Source organism: Elephantulus edwardii, unplaced genomic scaffold (genome assembly GCF_000299155.1).
Source record: "Elephantulus edwardii isolate Elephantulus edwardi_28Jun2011 unplaced genomic scaffold, EleEdw1.0 scaffold00340, whole genome shotgun sequence".
Taxonomy (NCBI): Eukaryota; Metazoa; Chordata; class Mammalia; order Macroscelidea; family Macroscelididae; genus Elephantulus; species Elephantulus edwardii.
Genome location: NW_006400090.1, coordinates 1,579,575 through 1,601,244, shown reverse-complemented (window position 1 = coordinate 1,601,244; position 21,670 = coordinate 1,579,575). Strand labels below are relative to the sequence as shown.

Below are 21,670 nucleotides of genomic sequence, written 5' to 3'. Positions count from 1 at the left end.
CACAAACAGACTTCGGCACCTCTCTCCTCTGTGCCTGGATGTCTTATAGGTGAGCTCTGATGGGGGGGGAAATGGGAAGTGTAGGAAAGGAGTGGGATTTTGTGTGTGTGCATCAGTGTGTGTAGTTTCAGGCCTTGGGAGTTGTCAAGAGGGAGGGAGGAAAGGAAGGAGAGCAAAATAGTGGAAGTAGTTTCCTATACCTGGGGGTCCTGCTCTGAATCTCCTTGGCCCTCCACTGTGAATTGGGGGTAAAGGGTAAGTGCTAGGGAATAAATCTTGTTTGAGAACAATCTTGAAGAGACTGTTGAATAGTGTCCTATCTTTGATATGTCTCCTGTTGTTAATCTAAGAGGATTGCTTTGAAGAGGGACAGCCCCACCTGGCTGACCCCTTTTCCCTTCGCGAAGGACCATTCACCATAGTGTGGAAAGCATTTGCCGTCCCTGGAAGAGTCTGGACAGGCTCACTGGCCTTTTGGCTCAGTTTGCATCTGTCTTGCGATGTCACCATTTCTCATTCTTCACATTTAGCTCCAAAGTGTGAGAAGACATTTACGTTTTAGGGGCTGGTGAGATCTTAGGAAGCAGAATGCTTTTTTAAAAAGTAGCGCCATGCCCTCCCTACCTTCACAGGATTGAGCTGCAGGGACAGATGCTCCTTGGCCTTCAGCTGACCTCAGAAACTAGAAATACTTATTTCAGTCTGCCCTACTGGCCATTGTGGGCAGGCGTGGAAAGCACCTGCCAGGTGCTGCCGAGAGTTTGGACAAGTAGGAAGCTTTTCTGTAATCTTCGCGGTCTAGGAGTAACCCCCTCAGAACCTTCCTTCGGATCCGACGGCTGCTGTGGAGCACCCCCAGGTGTCGAGCACTCCGTGAAGCCTCGGGCGGGCATATGGGGGGTGCTGCTGCATTGCTGTGCAATGCTAGTACGTTTACATAGGCCCATCTTTATTCCTAGTTTACAAATAATGAAATGACCTAAGAAAATAGTATTGGATCTTGAGGTCACTTACTAGCCCTATGACCTTGAACAAGTCGGAACAAGTCCCTTACCCAGTGCAGAGGTTGATCTCTAAAGTTTGTTCAAATACTCTGAGCCTACCTAACTCAGGACATCAATACTCAGCTGGGAGAAACGGTCTTGAAACTTTAGCGAGTCGTTTACTTGAGCCGTCCAGCTTCAGGGTAGGGGGGAGGTTCCGGCTGGGAGGCTCCACCCCGCAAAGCCTGGAGGACCTCGACTTCCGCCTGAGAAGGAAGAGCGACTACGGTGTCCGGGAAGAGCCAATCGGCTTGTGGGCCGTGTCCCTTTTAGCCAATCATCGATCTGGCCTCTCTGGCGCCGGAAGAAGCCGTTGCCTCGAGCAACGTCAACGTCCGGTTTTCTGAGTTTGGCGGCGGGAAAGACCATGAGCAAAAGCCGGGCAGACACAGCGGCGGGAGGTAGGTGAGAGGGTCCAGAGAAAACTGAGGCGAGGAGCGGTGAGGCGTGCGAGCGAGTGACTCCCTGTCCCGTCGACTCCCTTCTCCACAGCCTCGGGACTGCTGCTGAAATACCTGCAGGAGCAGAATCGCCCCTATAGCGCCCAGGACGTGTTCGGGAACCTGCAGCGGGAACACGGACTTGGCAAGGCGGTGAGCACCCGGTCCAGGGTCGCTGTCCCGTGAGACCCCTCGAATGAGGCAGGAGTGCTGTCCTCTCGAGCTGCCCGGTCAGCGCTTCCGCGTCACTCGCTGCCTTGTCCCCACTCGGGTCTAATTAGGCGCTTTGATTCCGCCCCCTCCCCTCTGCCAGGCGGTGGTGAAGGCGCTGGAACAGCTGGCCCAGCAAGGCAAGATCAAAGAGAAGATGTACGGCAAGCAGAAGATATATTTTGCAGATCAGGTGAGGGGACGTCTGTGCAGGTCATCGCTCATGTGAGGGCTCAACGAGCAATTCCTAGCATCCCCCCTTTTGGGGAGCATTGAGGCTCTGTGAAACGCACAGCTTGTCATCTGCCCAGTTTTCCTGTTGTTGAAACCCACGACTTAGGACTTATCCCCTAGGGGAAAAGGTACCTTTCTTCATCCAGCCCTGAGTGGCCTGGGGGAGTACTAGGCATACTGCACTTTTGCCTCGACAGATGGACATTACCCCTCTCTGCACCTCACTTCAGCCGCAAGCGCGGGTTTCCTCTTGTTTTGGGCAGGACCAATTTGACATGGTGAGCGATGCTGACCTCCAAAGCCTGGATGCCAAGATCGTGGCCCTTAGTGCGCAGGTGCAGGGCCTGCAGCAGAGCTGCCGCCACATGGAGGCCGGTAGGACCGGGGAGCCCTGTGGGACTGGGGACCCCTGACGTGTGCCCCTCGCAGCAGGTTCAGTTCTGGGCTCAGGAATTACTAAGCGTGCTTTTTTAACAGCAATGTCTTGTTCCTGTCCAGATCCCATTGCCGGGCTGGCTTAACGGTTTTACTTTGTGTGTGTGTGTGTGTGTACCGTGTGTGTGTGTGTGTGTGTGTACCGTAAAATCAGATCTGATTGGCACAGGAAGAGACTGCCCCTCCTCCTCCAGCAGAGCATCTAGTGGATTCGAACCACGTACCTCTGGGATTGCACTGCAGCTTCTTGCCACTAGGCCATCAGAGCTCCCTTTTTCGTAGCCATTTTAAAGGCAAAGAAAACAACTAATGGCTTTAAAATTTAAATAAGCAAGACAGGTATTTTTGCTCCCTGCCAGATTATTAGCATAGTAATCCTCCATTTCCCTTTATTTCTGCCTCCTTAACTGACAATTTTTAAGTGCTCAATCTCACCACTACTTACAAGTGAAGACGAAAAGGAAAATCGAATAAACTAGTAATTCTGTAAACCTTACTGTCCTGAGCAGTTCTATAATGTAGATAGATGGATGAGCAAAGCAAAGGCCTGAGATCCCACCTCAGGGGGTCCCCACTGTGAAAGCCACAACCCCTTCCTGAGGGGTAGCTGTTGACTCCAGGGAGATGTGGTTTCAGAGCTGAGAGAGTTAACTAGTTCCCTGACCACACCGGAGATGCAGAAAGAGATCCAAGAATTAAGGAAGGAATGTGCTGGCTACTCAGAGAGACTGCAAAACATTAAGGCAGCCACTAACCATGTAACTCCAGAAGAGAAAGAACAGGTACACGGGGCAGAGCAGAAGGGGTGGGAGGGCTATCTGTGTGGATCTAGGGGTGAGGGGGAAGGGCTGACTCCCAGGAGGTGGCATGTGCTGGGGCTCAGAAGAACCTGTCTTCTGTCTAGGTGTACAAGGACAGGCAGAAGTACTGTAAGGAGTGGAGAAAACGGAAGCGGATGGTAAGTGTGCCGGAATGCCAGTCTGGAAATGTTTTAGGCTTTCAGAAAGCAGCACTAACCAGAGAAACTACTGCCTGCTACCTTGGATTTCACAGACGTTTCCAGAACTGTCCATGTGAGAGGAGGCATTTGTTTCTCAACAGGCAACAGAGCTGTGTGATGCAATTCTTGAAGGATACCCCAAGAGCAAGAAGCAGTTTTTTGTAAGTTGGTCTCTCCTTTCCTGGTTCCTCTTAGGTCTTTGCCCCAAATCTCATTCTCATTGCCTTTTCCACAGGAGGAAGTTGGGATAGAAACAGATGAGGACTACAACGTCAAGCTTCCAGACCCCTGAAAGGTCCTTTCACAGGACTGGGATTTGGGAATACAGATCCTCAACTGGTTGTCTGGTTGGGGTTGACTTTTTTTTATTGCTGTTTCTGCTGCTCTGCTCCTCTTCCCCGAGTAGTCAGGAGTGGGCCAGGCCCAGCAGACTGCAGCTGGAGGCGGGGCTGTGGTCCCAAGTGGTGCTCCTGTTCACTGGGCATCTGCAATCTCTTGAGCGTGACACTTAGACATGGACCAATGCTAAAGGAAAGCAGTTGGCAAGATTTATTGCAATATAATTTGATAAAAAAATAATTTCCTCTGGATAATCAAATCAAAACCTGAGGAAGGCAGGAGGGAGCTTCAGTTTAGGGGTCTAGAGAGACTATACACAGCATCTGAGAACCCAGGCCTTGTCCAGGACTTGCTGGCCTCATGTACCCATGGGGGCCTTTCAAGTTTATTCTGTACACTGTAGCCCCACTTCTAACCTGGGGAGAAATGCAGCCAGCACTGAGAGAAAACAGGCTCAGACTTCTCAAGAGAGGCTAGGAGGGGTCTTAAAGCCCAGCTGACTTTCCAGAATTACAAATTTAATAAAACTGTATTGTATAGAAAAATTAAAAAAAAAAACAAACCAAAACGTTAAACCTGTGGTACTGTGTCACTTCTATTTTGCGGTGCAGTCCTACTGCATGGAGAGCCAGGAGACTGTGTCCCCCTATGGCCATGCCAGCGGAAGATGGCATCGTAAGGACAGGAACTTGATACTCTGTCTCAGGCTCCCTTTGCCCTTGGGTGTGGAAGTATTTCCTTTTCCTTTTTTATCTCCAGCTAGCTACTCTGCCAAAATAGCCAAAATTGGGCTAAACACTACCCAGGAGACCACCCATCATTTGCAAATACATGCAGCTCCTGAGAAATCTGAGGTTTAAAGAAAGGGCCAAGGGGTTTTGAGGACTTCTGTGACACAGGGTCAGGGTGAGGGGATAGTGCAGACTGGGTAGATTTGCATTTTACAGTCAACATAATAAATTAATCAGAAGTTTTCACAACATAAACACGCCTGCCATCTGAGGGCAAGAGACTCAAACACCAGGTAGAAACCAGCTGACTGGTGTGAGGTGTTGTAGTCCAATCTCAGGCCCACCAGCTCCGTGGCTAAGCAGGAGGCTCAGGGGCCTCTTGGTGGCTTTTCTGAAGGTTTCCCAAGCTGGTCAGTAAAGCTGGTTTTTCAGTTGGTGCAGAACGCCGATCACAATCTCTCGCAGGGTCTGGAAGGGACAGCAGCAGAAGAGACCAACCCTCAGAGGACAAAGAGCAATACCAGGCAATGCTCCACTCAGGCAGTCTCGTCAGAGTTCATTAAAAGCAGCCCTGGGGAGTGTGCTAAAGTCTACCGCTTACTTTGGAACAATTCCAAAACAGATGGACCAGGGCAGAGATGACTTAGATATGTGATAAAGCAAATACAGTAAAACATTAACAGCAAAATTCAGGTGGCAGGTGTAGAAGTGTTCACTGTGCAAGTGTCTCAGTGAATGTGTAAAATTATTTTACACACATGTAACTTTTTGTTGTATGTAATTAAAGTATGGGAAGTTGTATGGGAAATAACAAGAATCTCAGGTTCAAATTCAAGTCTTCAAAAAAAAGCCACAAGACTTCAAATGCAAAAGACTATTAACACATTGCCGCACACTTTTAAATTGACGACCGTGCTTAGAAACACATTTTTTTTTCACTATAGCCATCATTTGTGGCAACATGTTAATATGCTTTCCATTACAGATAATAGTAGTAAGCCTACAAGGAGCTCTGGTGGCCAAATGGTAAGGAGCTGTGCTGCCAACCCAAAGACAGGCAGTTCAAATCCACCAGCTGTTCCTTGAGGGAAAAACAGGCAATCTATAGCCTCTGAAAACCTGCTGGAGGGTCAGCTACAGTTTGGTTCAGACTCAGTGATACATAACAACAGTAGGTGGACGAGTGGGCCCAGGATGGGGCCCAGAAAATCTGGTTTTTCACAAAAACTTCTGAAGTTATTCTGCCACAGGTGATTAAGCTTACACACTGGACAGCCAGGAAAGGCTAAGGAGGCAGCAATATAGGGGCTGAACAACATCTGAATGACAGGTAGGTCATGCACTGCATGCTCAAATAATTTTTATGACAAAATCCTAACAACCAAATCTGGGGTAACAGAAGGAGAAAAACAGCTGCAAGCTGCAGATGCACCTGGTGAAACTGGAAAGCTGCTACCAGGCTTTGTGTGTGTGTGTGTTCTGTTTTTTAGTGGTGGCTGGTTTTTTGGTTTTGGGTGGGTTTTTTTAATTTTTTGGTTTTTTTTTTTTTTTTTTCATTTTAATGACAGTTTACAGAGACTTTGAATTTCCACTGGTGCACAGATACCAGGCTTTCTTGAACAAATGATGGTTTGGGTCACTCTGCCTAAAGGTGAGGAGATCTAAGAATGTGCCCCCACCTCCGTGACCATCGCTGCCCCATACCTGAGGCTTACAGTGCTCCTCGATCCAGCTGAAGACGCAGGCTGACAGCTCCTGGAAGCTGGCCACCGAGATGGAGGCATTGAAGGACTGGAAGAGGGAGTCCATGATGCCTTGAAACACATTGAACTTGACCTGGTCAGACACCTGGTCCTCCCCTTCATGAGGGTTGTCCTGGTGTGCCTTCACAATCTGCTCGTAGTTCCTGAAAGTGAGCAGGCCAGGGGTGAGGTGCTGCAGCTCTACCGGTCCAGAGTGGGTGATGGCTTACTCATGGACCTTCCCAGGAAGACCCCAGAGAGATGTAGTCCAGAGAACGTTTGGGATGGATTCAGCATCAGCTACATACTGTTTCTGGATTAGTGATAGTGGTCCTCCTTTCAAATATCCTCCCTTCCTCCCTCCCTTCAAATATCCAGCAGGTATAATCCATCCACCAGAATCTACTATGTGTCACATGATTCCTGGGGACAGAGAGACCTGCCTTCAAGAGACAGGGCTACCTCAGGGAATGAAATATTGCCTGTACTGTAGTTCCTGAGGTGGCCTTTGGACAAAAGATACGAACGAACTGAAGTCTGACTCAAAAGTCCCCTGAGAAGATGTGGTTCCTCCAATTCAGCACCCCTCTTACACTTTCATGATCTTAAGGGCCGTGACGTCCTTGCGTAGTGTGGACACCTCCTCCTCCTGCTTTTTCTTCTCCTTGTGCAGAAACTGGATGTAGTCAATGGCTGGGGTGGAAGTGGGGAAGAGTAGGAGGGAAGTGGGGAAGAGTAGGAGGGCACAGAATGTCAGACAAGGAACGAGACTGGTTTATTTTTCCCTGCTTCTAGCCATCATATTACAACTAACACCCCAGAGCAAAGCTGAGTGAGTAAAAGGCACTAGCCTCTTCACAGTCCTTTGTGCCACCCCCCTCCAGTGTTCTCCATGACCATACTCTTTTGTAGAACGATGGCTTTGCTGAGCTTTTGGGAACCAATGGAGAAGTCCTGCTGCTGGCAGGTGGGCACAATGGTCTGAAGGTCATCATAACCTCTCTGCGGAGACAGTAGAGGAAAGATTCTTTGAGGTTAAGGCAAATCTGCACAAAGCTGAGTTTCTAAAACACCAAGTTCTAAGCTCCAAGGGATGGGGGCAGGATTAGAGGAACAAAGGTGATCCAAGTCCTGGAACTAGATCAGTTGACCTCAAGTTGGGCTGGGATTATCTGTTTGGGCTCTTCTGCCCTGGCTGGAGCACAGGGCTCCCCACCCCTCACCTTAATGGCATCTCTCCTCTTCTGCTCTGCCTGAGTGTGAGCTCGCCGTCGCCGGTCCTTGTAAGACTCTTTGTAGGACTCCTGGTGGTAATCACTGTCTTCATCATCTACACTCAGAGTTGGGTGCAAAGAGAGGTCAACCTGGGGCCCACTAGGGACCAGGTACCCCACCTTCACCCAGCTGTGGGAGGAGAGGAACTTGGTGCCCAGAGATGGAAGATGGACAGAAGAACCTAATATCTTAGGTGAAGTGAAAAATGATGAGACTCTATGTCTGGCACTAGGGCTCCAGTAACCCCATGGAGATTGAAGGAGCTTCCTTATCTAGGAAATATACTAACAGGATCATTTATCTTAGTCCCTCCCAGGTAGAAGATGGTGCTGCCTACCTGTGTTGGGGACAGAAGAGGCACTGGTAGAACCGATGCTATTAGCTCTGGACACTACACTCCCCTTTCGGGTGCTTTCTACAAAAAGCCCTGGAAAAGAGAGCCTCCAATCACTAGGAGCTGGGGAACATTGCCAGGCCTTCAGGGACCTCTGGGCACAGAGGCTTCCTGATCCTTACAAGTTAGCCCGTACCCTTCCACTCCAAAGCTAGCCTTCCAGGCCACTCACTTCCTGCCATGTCACACTGCTGCTGCTTCTAATGTCTCCCAGCTCCACAGCCTACAATACTACCCCCAGCTCTCACCAGGGCATCTGGACATAAGTGTGAGAGAATGACCAGCTGTCACTATTTCCATCACATCCTTGCCCCAGAACAGAGGAGACTCGATGTCACTCTCGAGTGCTTCCTGCCCCTGTCCTCCAGCTCTTCCCTCGCTGTCTCAACAGAGCACTGCACTCAGGTGTGGCTACCAAGGTCACAGAGCTGATAGAACTGCAGTGGGAGTGTCACTCTGAGCTGAGGACCGTAAGATACAGGTGTGGAGACGCACTCACCAGCGGGATCCAGACTGTTGTCACTGTAGGCATACTCCACCTGAGGCACCGAGCAAGGAAGAAGCTCGTCAGACCCCTGTCCCTGAGGGAAGGCACCCAATTCACTGTGTGTGCGTGTACACGCACATTTTGAGCGCTCCTGCAGCCGCATGATCCCCCACAGAGATCAGCCAGGCAGCAGGACCCTGCCCCTCTCCTCTCTGTCATTTCAGGACCCCCAATCTCTCACAGGGGCACGCACACTCATCAGTCTCCCATTTGAACACACGCACAATGAGAACTGTTTTCTCTGCAGCCCCAGGGCCCAGAATTGGGGGGGGGGGAGAGACTGAAGAGTCAAAGAACCACGTACGTGCATGCGTCCGACTAGCCCTCCCTCGCCCGCGTACGCGCCCATGGGGCTTGCCTTGACCCAGGGGTCTTCAGGCGAAGCGACAGGATCCGTCATTCTGGACCCACCAAACCGGAAACAAATCAGCGGGCGAGCCCCCTGCTGCGAGGAAGAGGTGGTGCACACACGTGACCCAAACCCACCAATCTGAGGCCAAGGATGGGGCGTGGTGGGGACAAGGGGAGGTGTCGCGCATGCACACCACAAGATTTAAGAAGTACAGCCAAGCCGCTGCTTTAAATCTGAATTTGAGATTGTAGGACATTTTACGGGTTGTCAGCCAGCTCCTATTCTTGGGATCAGGCATTCTGGAAGGGCGGTGATGTGATGCACGTTTTGTGAAGTGGGGTACCCTCCGTAGTTTTTGCAGTTTGCGCACGCGCGCTGCTGGAGCCTTGTCCACTCGGCAGCGCGTTTCCAGGCTGCTCCGACTTGCGGTTCTGAAATTGGCAGAGCTTCCCAGCGGCTGACCACCAGGGGGCAGCCTCTGTCAAGGGCGGAGACCTCGCAGGCTTGTTCGGGGATGATTTCCCAACATTCAGTTCAGTCCAGCAAGATACTTCACAAAGAAACCGTGTGCTTTTTGTAAATTAGGAATTGGAAGTCCCAAGAAAGTTTGTGATTCATCCGACAGGACAGTGCTAGTTAGTGGTAGTACAGGGCAGACCTCAAGCTTAGGAGTCCAGAGGTCTTGTTCCTAGCTTCTAAACTGCCTGCCTTCTCGTTCAGGCCAGGCTCCTACAATTTCGCTCAAGGTATTTGTTCCATCAAGGGTTCCAGGGATGCCTAGAGGCAGGAGAGCAGGAAGTAGACACGATATATTCACCCGAAACATTCCTCTTTAATTCTGTTACAAGTTCCACTGTTTGCCCTGGCCCCAGACAGCTATGCAGACACTCCTGAGCGACAATGGGGACAAAATGTCACAGGAGCCTGTTCTTTCATGAGTCTGCTCTCACTGTTAGCTACCTCCTAGCAGGCTGGGGAGGTCCAGCCTAGCCCAGCGCAGCCTGGAGTCCTTTGACCCAAACCCGGGTAAGCACTGAGGCCCTCTGTGCTCTCGTCACTGGATGTTCTCCCAGCTCCAGGGGCCAGTGTGACCCCACGGAGAACTGTGCGCCACTCATGGGCCTGACGGCATCTTGGGGATGCGACTCTGCAGGAGGTTCCAGGCTTTCTCCACCTTGGGAAGATAAGGATGTTGAAGGAAGAACAGTGGACAGGGTCAGGTCGGCTCCCTCCTCACAACTCGGAATTTCCCTGGGCACCAACCTGGCGCTGGGTGACCTGAGGCTCCCACAGGGTGCTCAGTACCACGTGGCTCTGGTCCACAAGCTGCTGTCCAGTCATCTGGTTCTGCAGCCGGCTTCTTGCTGCAGCTTCACTCAGGCCATCACGATTCACAATGCGTTGTATCGCCTGGACACAGATGAGGCACTGGTCAGGTCAGGAAGGAGTCCAAGCCCAGGCCCGAGCTCAGTGCAGGAAAGTCTGCAAGAGGGGTGGTGTCCACATACCTCAGTCTCTGGGATGACAACGGTCCATACTTCATGCACCATGTTCTGCCAGCCAGCTTCAAGCAGCATGGCGGCATCAATCACACACACGTGCTTTCCTGTGGGGAGAGTATAGTCACTGCTAGCAGCGCCCTGCCTCCTGCCACCAATCACAGAACCCAGGAAACATAATCCCAGGGGAAAAAATGTCTGGTGGGTGGGGTTGGAAACTTCTCAGGATCCGCCCAACTTCCTTCTTGGATGCTCTAATCATCCTTGCTACTGACCCTTAGCCACAGCCAGGTCCATCTCCTCTTGGGCCAGCTTTGCAATAATTGGCCACATAATGTCTGTGAGTATCTTCAGCTGCTTCTGGATAGGGAGATAAGAGCAGAGAGAGGTTCCCTTCTCTCAGAGATGGAGCCAGTCCATAGAGATGGTCATTTGGAGCAATGAGTATAAGTCAGTATATTCTGAGCCAGAACAGAGAGGTCCACTGGGTCTCAAGCCCTGGGTGTTAAAAGAAGTTGAGGAGCCCTTGGTGGTGTTTACCTTGTTCCCAAACACCCGGCTGCCCAGGATCTTCCTGTTGATGGTGCCGTCTGTGTGGAGAATATCTGAATGACAAAGATGAGGGTCTGAGAAAGAGGCCAGGAACCTTCCTCATTTCAGGCCACCTCTAGCCTTGCTCAGTCATTACCTGGTCCAAAGGCATCCACCACAAGCTGGTAGGCAGGGCCGCCTGGGGCATAGGCCCGATGGCCGAGGTGGTCACTGTCGATGACATATGCCCCCAGGCCCTTCAGCCGCTGAGCAATTGAGCTCTTCCCAGAACCGCTAATGCCCGTCAAGCCAAGCACGTAGAGATCTGGGGGAAGCTCTGGCCTTTTCTGGGAGTAGATGAGAGGGAGGGAACCCCACAGTTACCAGGGTCCTCAGGCTCATACCAAGTAACCCCTCGATCTCCATCCTTCAGCATGCCCAGCCCACTAAGCAGGGTCAGGGGGCCTACATGTGGTGGCCGAAGCAGGCTTCCCAGCATTTGCTTTCTGAGGTTGGAGGAACTGACTTTATCCTCATCACTCTCCTCCTGATTTGGTTCCTTCAGGAGTTTGATTTGGTACAAGACAAGCTCCTCCAGGTCCTGAGGTAAAGGGGGAGGGGAGAAGGGGTGAGGTGCAAGAAAGGGAAACTCTGACACTAACTGGCCCCTCTTTCTCCTCACACACCCCAGGGTCTCCTCTAATTCAGAAACATTTGGGATGCAGTTCCTCTCTGATTCTTCCCATTACCCAGTGCCTTCTCTTCTTTCCTTTGGGACTATGTTACTTTCAAAAGCCTCCCACAATGACCCTATCTCCATCCATTCCCTCAGCCAGTCTCCCTCAGAGGTTACGTTCTCCAGGCGGAAGTGGTTGACGGCCATTCCCCCACGAGAGGTCTCCTCGCTGACCACCAGGAACTCCAGGGAGGGGTCAGAGCCAGCGGGCCCATAAGGGTCCAGCAGGGGGACGAGATCAAAAGTCAAGGAGGGCTTGATGTCCGCCAGGAACTCACTTAGATGCTCCACACGTACTGCGTAAGGCTGGAGGAGCTCAGGGAGCAACTTGCCTAGAGAAGGAGCCCAGAAAACAGTGAGATCTTTTTACTGGGGCAAGACCCCTGATAATGTGGGACTGTTTAGGAAAGGGTACCCTTGGCACTGTATCTGTAGAGCGAGTGGCAGGAAGAAGGGCTAAGCTGGGAAGTGGTATGTAGGCAGGGGGCCTGGAGGGAGGAGGCAGGCCAGCACAGTAGTTACTGGAAGGGCCAGCCTGCGCCCAGAGAACAAGTTACAGGAAAATGAGCAGGGCAAGTGAGCATGAGTCAGAGCGAGAATGACACGATCCAACACTGTCCCTGCATCTCCTCTTATTGTCTCTGGCACTTTGTTGTTGTTGTTAAGTGCTTCAAGGCACTTTGTTGTTGTTGTTAAGTGCTTCAAGATATAGATGACTCGTAGCAACCATATAAACAAAAGACCTGAACACCTGTATAACTTTCATTGTTTTTCCAAGTTCATAGAGTTCTCTGAGGCAAACTATTTTGGAAGTGGACCTCACCCCTGCCTCCAAGCTTATTTTAATCAGGAAGCTCCACCAAACACTGTCCACCATCAGTAACCATGATCGCATTAGACACATCAATGTCACAGTGTTTAGCATCACAGCAACCATGAGTTACCTCTGTACAGCAAACGGACAGACCAGTGCTATACCACTTAGAAGAAAGTTTGACCAAAAACAATTAAAAGGCCGTTTCTGGCACTACTACCTAAAATTCGTTTAACTGCTGATCTGGAGGTCGCACACTTAAAGGCTCCTCACCTGGAGCACTTGTTCAAGAACAGCTTCTCTAGCTCCACATCTGGAGTCATCATGACAGGGTGGTGACTGGCCCCCACAACGAGAAAGCTTCATTTCTGCACTTTACAAAATTTCCTTAGCACCACCTAAGCGCTGGGCTCTTCTCACTTAGGAGAGGTGTGAATTCACAGATGGTCCCCGCCTCCCTCCATCTTGGATTAATTAAGGTGAGAGGGCAAAAAAGATGTGGAGTCTCCCACTGCCCTAATCCTGGATCCCTCTTACTCACTCTTCAACAGGTCTTGGTCTGCTATTCCCACCACAAGCCGCTCCTGGGCCAGGATGCATGCAACACTGAGCAAGACCTTGTGGGCATTATGCAGGCGGTCAAATGTGCCGCCCACAGCTCCGTGGTTGTAGCAACCGACACGCTGCTTTGGAGACCTAGCTTCTGTGGAGGCTGGCTTGATGGTGGAGAATGAGGGGAGCCCCTGGGGCTTCTCAGACTGCTCCCTCGATCCATACTCGGGATACAGCAGCACTGACACAAGCTGTGGGCTGCAGCTGTAACAACTGGTGGCATAGCGCTCCAGCTGTTGTTTGGCTGGGTTGTACTGGCTGCCATCCAGGGTCTGAAAGTCAGTGAGCACTATTTCTGGCGGATGGGCCAGATTTTGGACTGAACTGAGGGTAGGCTGAAAGGCATTCTTGGCTCGGATATTGGTCAGCAGGACTCGGACGTCCAGGTTCCTATGGACATCGGCGCCTGCATAGAGGTGGGTTATGAGATCGACGACCTCGTATGTGGCCTGCACAGGGCTGGACCCCGGTTGAGCAGGGCTTTCCAGGCTCAAGCCAGGCTGCAGATGAACGTAGAGTGTTTGATTCACCAGTTTGGCCGCTGAGGTTAGGATGGGTGCCAGGCAAGGGGTCAGGGAGGCCAGAGGCGTTGTCAGCACCAGGAGGCCAGACCGGAACACGGCCATGTCGCCAGGCCTGTGGATAAAGAGATGAGACGAGGGAGTCTGAGGAGAATGCAGCTGAATGGACCTTGGATTCTGGGGAGGGGGCCCGGGTCTGGGTCAGAGTCTCAATGGCTGATCCAGAGGAACCTTGATAAGGAGGGAGTTGCAGACCATACCTCGCTGTCCTCTGAATCTCGGTTTCCTCATCTTGGACAGGGTAGTGAATTAATAGCTGAACTGAATCGAAATGCTAGGAGTGGGAATCTGAGCAGGAGTCCTGAGTTACAGAACTAAAGATCCAGGAGTCCTAAGCCCTCTTGCTAAGCTGCACCGGGGGCTTCATGGAATAGGGTTCGTGAAGTAAAGGGGGAACTGAGATCCAGCCCTTACTCACTGAAGACCAGTGCTCTGCCTCCGCCTGTAACGCCGATGAATCTACTCGGAGCAGTGACCCGGAACCCGTAGATCCAGAAACTGGACTCTGGGCTACGGAAAGTGAGAAAGCTCATACATTGTAACAGTGGTGCGGCGTAAGATTCTCGCGGGCTTTGGCGAGATGTGGGGCGTGTCCCGCCGAGGGGGCGGGGCTAAGTCCCGGGGCTTACGCTTTGCGTGCGTGTTCGGTGCTATGTCTGAGCTACTGGAGAATAGGCGGTGGAGGACAAGGAGAGTCTGAAAACCTATTTGACGGTGGCCTTCGGATCACCTAGAAGACTGCGAGATAGCAAGAACTAGTATCTGGGGACGAAGGTGGGCATCTTAGAGGTTGTGTATCCCAAACCCAAATCTCTCCCACTCCAAGGATCCGCACGTGGAAAGGCACAGAACAATCATCCAGGCCTTCACAGTTGAGAAAACGAGCCGTGTGTGCTCAAGGACATATATGGATAAAGAGAAATCAATTGAGTTACCTCCATGAAATAACTCCCATACTTAAGGAAGCTGGCAAGAGCGAGGCTTCTTCTGACTCATGACTTCTAAACCAGGGAATCCTAGACGATCAAGTTGACACAACTTTAACCATCACTGATGCTTATGTTACAAACACAGATTGGTGGGTCGGGGTGGGCACTGACCTGGAGATCAGACTGAGGGTTTGGGGTTTGCATGTCAGTGCAATGGACAGTGTGTATACTTGTTGCCTCAGAATCCTTGCCTCCAAGGAGCCACCCGGTTTAACCCTTTCCAGGACAAATCTGTTTGTTTTCCTAGCAGTCCATGGTATTCTCAATACTCTTCTCCAGCACCACAGCTCAAAGGCATCAATTCTCCTTCTATCCCCCTTGGTCATTGTCCAACTCTCTGATGCATAACAGGTGATTGCGAAGACCATGGCCTGTATCAGACGCACCTTAGTCTCCAGAGAGACACCATTGCTCTTCAGTACTAGTTCTGTTATTTTACTTTGAAGCCGAATCTGCTTGATGGAACACAGTAACAACACACTACACCCACCTAGAGGAAGACCTTTCAAAAAGTCAGTCTTAAAAATCCTAGAGTTTATTTTGACTCTTTCATACCTGGGGCTCTCCACGAGTCAGAATAGGCTTGACTGCAATTAACCACCACCTGTGAGCCGGACATTATACCCATTTTACAGATAAGAAAATCAACTGAGGGGAGGGAGACTCTAGCCTCAGGTCCTACGGCTGATAACCTCAATCTGGATCCGTGCCTTAATGCTGTAGACCCCTCTGAGTATCCAGGGTCGGCCTGTGCCCCAGCTCAGTCGTGACGTGAACCTCAAGGAGCGAGATCCTCTTTCTGGCCCCGGGTTTCCGTGTGGGGAGAGCTAAGACTAAAATGATGGCCCCTGCTCACTAACTTGCTGCCAGCATCCTCCCTCCAAAGGCCCAGTCCAGCCTCTCAAGTCCTCTGGTCATCAGTGCCCTTCCCCTCACATCAGACCGGCTCAAAAGAGGATTCTGAAGACAAAGGACGAAGTCTTTATTGAGGAGCAGAAGGAAGGTCCCCCAATCCTGTAGCCCCAGCTAGAGCCTCGCGGGGCTTATCGTCAAAGACGTTGTGGTGCATGGCAGCTACGTAGTCGCGGCCGCTGAGGTCGTCGAGGCGCAGGCGCACGAGGGGCAGGAAGCGCTCGGTGGTGAAGTAGCGCAGCGCGGGCCGGGGGTCGCGCAGTGCGGCGAGGAAGATCTGCCGAGGGGGGCGGGGGCTCGGTGGGCGGGCGGGCGCGGACACCGACGACCTCCCCCGCCTCCCCGGCGCCACCCGGCGCCCACCTCCGTCACTTCCTCCGGGTCCTGCGCCACCTCGCGGAAGATGCGCTCGCTGTGGCGCTCGTAGCGGGAGAAGAGGTCGCGCGTGTGGGCGTCCGCTCGATCTAGCGCCCCGCCCCGGCCGCCCTCCAGCTTCTCCTGGAAGGAGGTGTGCACCGGGCCGCACTCGATGAGGCTGACGCTGCGGGCGGAGAGCGGCGGGTGAAGCGGGTTTCGGGGCCCCTCTCCCGGATCCCTTTGAGGGTGTGACAGAGGCTATGACGATGGAATTGCAGTCAGCAGCTTGCAGCTGTGTGTCCTTAGGCCAATCAACTACAGTCTCTGGGCCTATTCTTCCTAAGAACAATAGCTCCAAGAACTAGCAGAGTCCTTAGGGGAAATGAGCTAACGCATACCAGATACTTGGCCACACCAGAAATATGAAAAGAGCAGGGAGAACAACTCCATCAAGATGGGGTGCTGGGGTTCCTGTGGTCGGAGGTTAGGGGCTAGGGTGTGATAGTGACTCACTGAACCCCAAAAGGGAGTAACTGAACCGCCAAACTCTCACATAGACCTTCGACTGCAAACTTGCTGGCGCAGTAAACGGCGTTGAAGGGCAGCCCTTGGAGGGGAGATGAGGTTGTTGGGGTGGGGACAGGCACACCAGCTGCAGCACCCCACATCACCGGGCCTCGCTTCACCCCCTGGCCACTCACCCATCAGGCCGCCCATGCTCCCGGTCACTAGCACGCGCCCAGAGCGGCGCCGCTTCATGTCTGGAAGGAAGACCTGCAGTGTCCGCACCAGCCCGGCCACGTTCACGTCCAGCACAGAGCTCACAGCGCTCGCCTCGTGCGCCTCCAGCGGCCCGAGCAGGCCCCGGCCCGCGTTACACACTGTAGAGAGGGAGACCCAACCTGCCCGCCTCACCCACCACCCTCAGCATATGTCCCCCTTGGGTTCCAGGCCTCCAGCATGCAGGTTTGGACTCAGAACAGGGAAGACTCACCCAGCACATCTACGCGGCCCTCAGTCACGCGTGCCCGGGCAGCAGCCACAGAATCGGAGTCCCTCACATCCAACTGCAGGGTTACGAGGGAGCCAGAAGGGCATCCCTGGGCCTGGGCTGCTTCCCACAGCGGGCCCTCAGCCTTCACGTCCCTCAGCGTGGCATACACTGGAGGTTAGGGAAAGGTGAAGGAGCTGATTTCCCATTCTTGGCCCTCTTGGACTTGGGGGCTGCTGCCTGTCTGTATCCTTGGCTCTCCAGATACCTTTGAAATTCTGGGATGGGTCTGACGCCAGACGGACGGCCAGGTGCAGACCGATGCCAGAGGAGCAGCCCGTGATGAGCACCACAGTGCGGTCCATGGGGAAAACTAGTCCAGAAGTCCCTCGTGTCTTCAGCTATTGCTCACTGGCTTTGCCCAACCCCTTACTTACCTCCCCATTCCATGTTATGTCTGTTTCCGCAATCTCAAGGTTAAGAGCCCCTGGGAAGGGGTGGGGACTGGCTGATTCTGCTGCAGGAATTCGACCTCCTGTCCAGCCACTCCAGGTGACTACAAGCATTTTCTGTGGAGCAAGGAAGACACCTGTCCTGAGGGAGCACTGGCAGAGATCACAGCCTTTCAAGGATCAGGCTCCCCAGATGTAAAAAAAATGTCTCTTGATAACGTCTTAGGAGGTGGTGGTTGGGATCTATTTCCTAGTGGCTGGTTTTGACATACATTATGATTGGTTAGTCAAACCTTTTGGGCAAAGGGGCTTTAAGGCACTTAGGTGCACAGGGAGAAAGGTCACAAGTTAATTAAAATGCCTTCATTTGGTTACTAGGCAGCCAACCTCCAGTTGCTGGACCACTCTTTCTGTTATTGCTGGGCGTCTGCTTACATGGTTAGAACCGCTCCTGGAGGTCAAGTTTGCTAAACAGGTTTCCTGTTTTTGCTTAGCTAGTGTCTTCTTGGGCCTGGACCTGCCTTATTCCCTCTTTTGAGCTGAACAGCTCCATTTTATATTTCAGAGTCAGATTCTTTATGGGGTATAGAAGGACTCTGCCTAACCCTTCAGGATTGTTTAGTGGGTTTGTTGTTGTAGTTGTTGATTGCCCTCGAGTCGAGCATGACTCATAGTTAGGCGATGAACAAAAGGCCTGAAGCCCCCCTACAACTATCGACATTTATTGAAGCTCATAGGGTTTCCAGAGGCATGTTATTTAGAAAGTGGATGACACTTGAATAAGGTAGAGGAGGAGACTGCTTGGTGAGAGCTGTTTCTGTGAGCCTCTGAACCAATTCTCAAGCACATGGGATAATACAGCATCCAGTTGCAATTAACAGTCCTATCACAATAATAAGAGGAGTAAGGATGGCAGATATTAGACCTTTCCATTTACCAAACCACCATCCCATCAGGTCAATGTAAACACTGGGGGCAAATGATCTGTGAGCAGTGGCCTCCTGTTCTAAGATTCCTGCATGGGCTTTGTAGATGACTTGAACGCCAGAGTAACTGGGATGGTCAATTGAATTAGAGTGCAAATACCATTCCAATTTCCTGACAAAACTTCAAATAATTGCTTCTCACAATATCACCAGACGTCGGCATGTTGATGAACCATGGCGGACTGGTTGAACTGTGTTAACAGTCGATCTTCACTGTATCCCGTTAGGTTTCCTGGCAACGTCAGATACTCCCCAAGCCTAGACAGGCATGCGGTGAAATTGTCGTTCCAGGCCAGTGGCCTGATGGTCTTCAGGGGCTGACCCAAAAGACCTTTGACCTCGGGGAACAGTGATAACGATCAGCAATTTGCAGCGCCTCCCGCTGTGGGATCCTGGAAAAGTGCGACCGTATAACACATGCCCATAGAGCCTTTCTACGAAGATGGCGCCAAAAGCCAAGAAGGAAGCCCCTGCCCCTCCCAAAACTGAAGCCAAAGAAAAGGCATTAAAGGCCAAGAAGGCAGTCCTGAAGGGCGTCCACAGCCAAAAAAAAAAAAAAAAAAGAAGATCCACACGACACCCACCTTCCAGCTGTCTAAGATGCTGAGACTCTGAAGGCAGCCCAAGTACCCCCGGAAGAGCGCCCCCAGGAGAAATAAACTTGACCATTATGCCTTCATTAAGTTTCCCCTTGTTGTGTTCACTGTGGATGTCAAGGCCAACAAGTGCCAAATTAAACAAACTGTAGAGAAACTCTATGACGGAGCTGTGGTGACAGTGCAGATATGGCCAAGTCCAAGAACCACACCACACACAACTGGTCCTGAAAATGGCACAGAAATGGTATCAAGAAACCAAGATTGCAATGATAGGAGTCTCTTAAAGGGGTCGACCCCAAATTCCTGAGGAACATGCACTTTGCCAAGAAGCACAACAACAGGGGCTTGAAGAAAACGCAGGCCAACAATGCCAAGGCCATGGATGAACGCGCCGAGGCTGTGAAGGCTCTTGTCAAGCCCAAAAAGATCAAGCCCAGAGTCCCAAGGAGTGTCAACCACAAGCTCAGCCGACTCGCCTACATCGTCCATCCCAGGCTTGGGAAGTGTGCTCGGGCCCTCACTGCTAAGGCTTAACCAGCCAAAATCCAAAGACAAAGCTGACAGTAAGGCCGAAGCTTCAGCAAAGTCCTCAACTCAGGCGCCAGCCAAGGCTCCAACTCAGGCGCCAGTTAAGGCCTCAACCCAGGCTCTTGCTCCAAGTCAGGCTCCTTAACGTGCCCAGGCCCCTGCAAAGGCTCCATAATTGAGTTCTCCATCTGAGGACTGAAGGACTGGTGTGACCCCTTGGGCTGCTGCCATCTGCATGGGGCTGGTTCCTCTGTGCTATTTGTACAAATAAATCCTAAGGCGGGGAAAAAAAAGAAGAAGAAGAAGTAGAAGTTCTATGACACTGATGTGACTAAGGTCAACACTTTGATTAGACCTGATGGAGAGAAGAAGGCCTATGTTCGACTTGCTCCTGACTATGATGCTTTGGATGTTGCCCACAAACTTGGGATCATCTAAACTGAGTCCAGCTGGCTAATTCTAAATACATTTTTTTTTCTTAACATAAAACCAACCAAAAAACCCCCAACACATGCCCAAAGGGTTTAGGGACCATCCTAGTGGGAAGAGGACAATTTGAGTCTCCGGTCTCTTTGTCGCACATGTCAAACAGCTGCTTTTGTTTAAAGTGAGAACAGAGTATTTAACCCACTCTAACCAGACATTTGCATCTTCATACCCTGTTTCTATGCTGAGGGTTTGAACTAGATTTTCACTTCAATTATTGTATTTTGGCAGGATCATTAGGATTCAGGGCTGGCTCCGTGAAGTTAGGAGGAAGGGCTGAGAGTTGTGGATCTGGATTCTGGCATGGATTGACAGTCTGGAGAGCCAGAGTGAGTACCTATAGGATCTTGGCCATAGACGTCAGCCCTTGGCCCATACCATGGTGAGGGATGGTTCACGACTACTGGGTTGGTGAAAGGGAAATTGGTTACACTAATAAGGTTGGCAGTTTGGAGGTGGCAAACCCCTAACCACACAGAGCTTAAGTTTCATCTGAAGACAGTCACCTTTGGCTGTCCATCAGCCATTCGGTTGTCCAATGAACACCTCACGTGGGGAACTTCTTGATAATAGGGTGCTCTCCTCAGTAGAAATCTTTGCCTGTGAGGGTAAAAGGACATAGATGTTTCTTCTAAGTTGAGAGCTACTGTTGAGTATAGAGCTCTCCACAATCCAATATGAGTCATGCATCAAACTAAAACAATAGGGTTGTGAGAGGCTATCACATTCAAAGTTAAAAGTTCTCCCTGGACCAAGGCTACACTCAGATGAGCTAATAATATGTATAGTGGGCTTATGCTCATTTTTCTTTTGTGGCCCGACTAGGCTATCTAGTACTTATAGCACACAAGGCTCTCAATACAAAGATTGAAAATAGGTGGCACTAACCTAAGCTTAGCTTTTGACACCGGGCCCAGTGGGTGGGAGTGATGTCAGAACTATTAGGGAGAGCACAAGAGTTACTAGGGGTAACAGTACATTGGGGGAGCAGTACAAAGGTGGGCTAGGCTAGGGTCAATTCTCATTGATCACCAAGGGACCGACAGCCCTTAGAATGGTTGGGGCAATCCCTGATGATCTTAAACTTTGGCCCTGTGTAGACTAAAGCTTCTGGGGGTGACTGAGGCGGGTCTCAATGATCGCCAGAGGGTAGTCATATAGAAACTGGGATGGCCTTCCATCCATCTGGTGGGGCTTGCTTCATTCATAAGTACTGAACTCAAGGGAGGATGCTGTCTACCCTGGCTTCAGTAGTGGTGGTTAGGTTAGCAGTGGCCCTTTCCAGCAGGCCTGGACGGGAGTGTTGCTCCAGTCTTTGACCTGGACTTGATGTCACAGAGAAATGGAGTGAACTGGAGTATAAAGGCTGACAGGTGATCTTTTTCCTACACACTTGGTAAGAGTTGTGTTAATTTTCTCTAAGACTTCTAGCTGCCAATGCAATTCTACTTTGCCTATTTGCTCCAAGTCATCAGGTAATCCCCAGAGGAGGGGGCGTGGCCTGGCAAACAGGATCTCATAATGGAAAAACCCCTTATCTTTTTCTGGGAGTACACGTGACAGTGAGCAACACATTTCATAACCTAAGAGCTGTCAGTTTAGCTTTTTGGGCACAAGTCCCCTGGGGAAGAGGTTTGGCTTTTGCTACAAGTCCACCTGTGGAGCCCCACTGCATAGCCTGCTCTGTGTATTCCACTTTTGTCAGTAGAGCCGCTGCCTTCTCAAAAGAGTTCTTGATCTGCCTTTGCTTTTGATTTAGCCTGGCCTATTTGCTTACTTATAACAAGGTGGTAGTATTCAGGTTTCCTGTGGTTTCTAGACTAATGCATGAGTTTTCACAAAGGAGGTTTTGGTA

At 51.2% G+C, this 21,670-nt stretch overlaps 4 protein-coding genes across 5 annotated transcripts; 1 reads left to right on the top strand and 3 right to left on the bottom strand.

Moving 5' to 3' along the window:
- Positions 1 to 1,312: 1,312 nt before the first annotated feature.
- On the top strand, positions 1,313 to 3,661 carry PSMC3IP (PSMC3 interacting protein). Its single transcript, XM_006901670.1, has 8 exons — positions 1,313 to 1,444; positions 1,536 to 1,636; positions 1,797 to 1,886; positions 2,191 to 2,302; positions 2,999 to 3,144; positions 3,267 to 3,320; positions 3,464 to 3,523; positions 3,598 to 3,661. The coding sequence occupies exons 1-8, from the start codon at positions 1,411 to 1,413 to the stop codon at positions 3,652 to 3,654; spliced, it is 654 nt and encodes a 217-aa protein (XP_006901732.1). The 5' UTR covers positions 1,313 to 1,410; the 3' UTR covers positions 3,655 to 3,661.
- A 1,182-nt stretch (positions 3,662 to 4,843) lies between these two features.
- MLX (MLX, MAX dimerization protein) lies at positions 4,844 to 8,790 on the bottom strand. 2 transcript variants are annotated; one of them, XM_006901668.1, is made up of 8 exons: positions 8,749 to 8,790; positions 8,343 to 8,382; positions 7,787 to 7,876; positions 7,398 to 7,504; positions 7,077 to 7,176; positions 6,768 to 6,867; positions 6,137 to 6,338; positions 4,844 to 4,900 (listed from the first exon to the last, which is right to left on the bottom strand). In XM_006901668.1, exons 1-8 carry the CDS (start codon positions 8,788 to 8,790, stop codon positions 4,844 to 4,846), a joined length of 738 nt encoding a protein of 245 aa, XP_006901730.1. The 2 variants fall into 2 exon arrangements, with proteins under 2 accessions (XP_006901730.1, XP_006901731.1); XM_006901669.1 differs by lacking the exon at positions 7,787 to 7,876.
- A 1,066-nt stretch (positions 8,791 to 9,856) lies between these two features.
- On the bottom strand, positions 9,857 to 13,560 carry COASY (CoA synthase). Its single transcript, XM_006901723.1, has 9 exons — positions 12,864 to 13,560; positions 11,626 to 11,840; positions 11,242 to 11,373; positions 10,930 to 11,119; positions 10,782 to 10,846; positions 10,517 to 10,601; positions 10,251 to 10,348; positions 10,006 to 10,152; positions 9,857 to 9,916 (listed from the first exon to the last, which is right to left on the bottom strand). The coding sequence occupies exons 1-9, from the start codon at positions 13,558 to 13,560 to the stop codon at positions 9,857 to 9,859; spliced, it is 1,689 nt and encodes a 562-aa protein (XP_006901785.1).
- A 1,926-nt stretch (positions 13,561 to 15,486) lies between these two features.
- HSD17B1 (hydroxysteroid (17-beta) dehydrogenase 1) lies at positions 15,487 to 17,129 on the bottom strand. The gene is made up of 6 exons (XM_006901722.1): positions 17,033 to 17,129; positions 16,768 to 16,935; positions 16,475 to 16,654; positions 16,287 to 16,380; positions 15,780 to 15,957; positions 15,487 to 15,693 (listed from the first exon to the last, which is right to left on the bottom strand). The coding sequence occupies exons 1-6, from the start codon at positions 17,127 to 17,129 to the stop codon at positions 15,487 to 15,489; spliced, it is 924 nt and encodes a 307-aa protein (XP_006901784.1).
- Between the last annotated feature and the right edge of the window lie 4,541 nt (positions 17,130 to 21,670).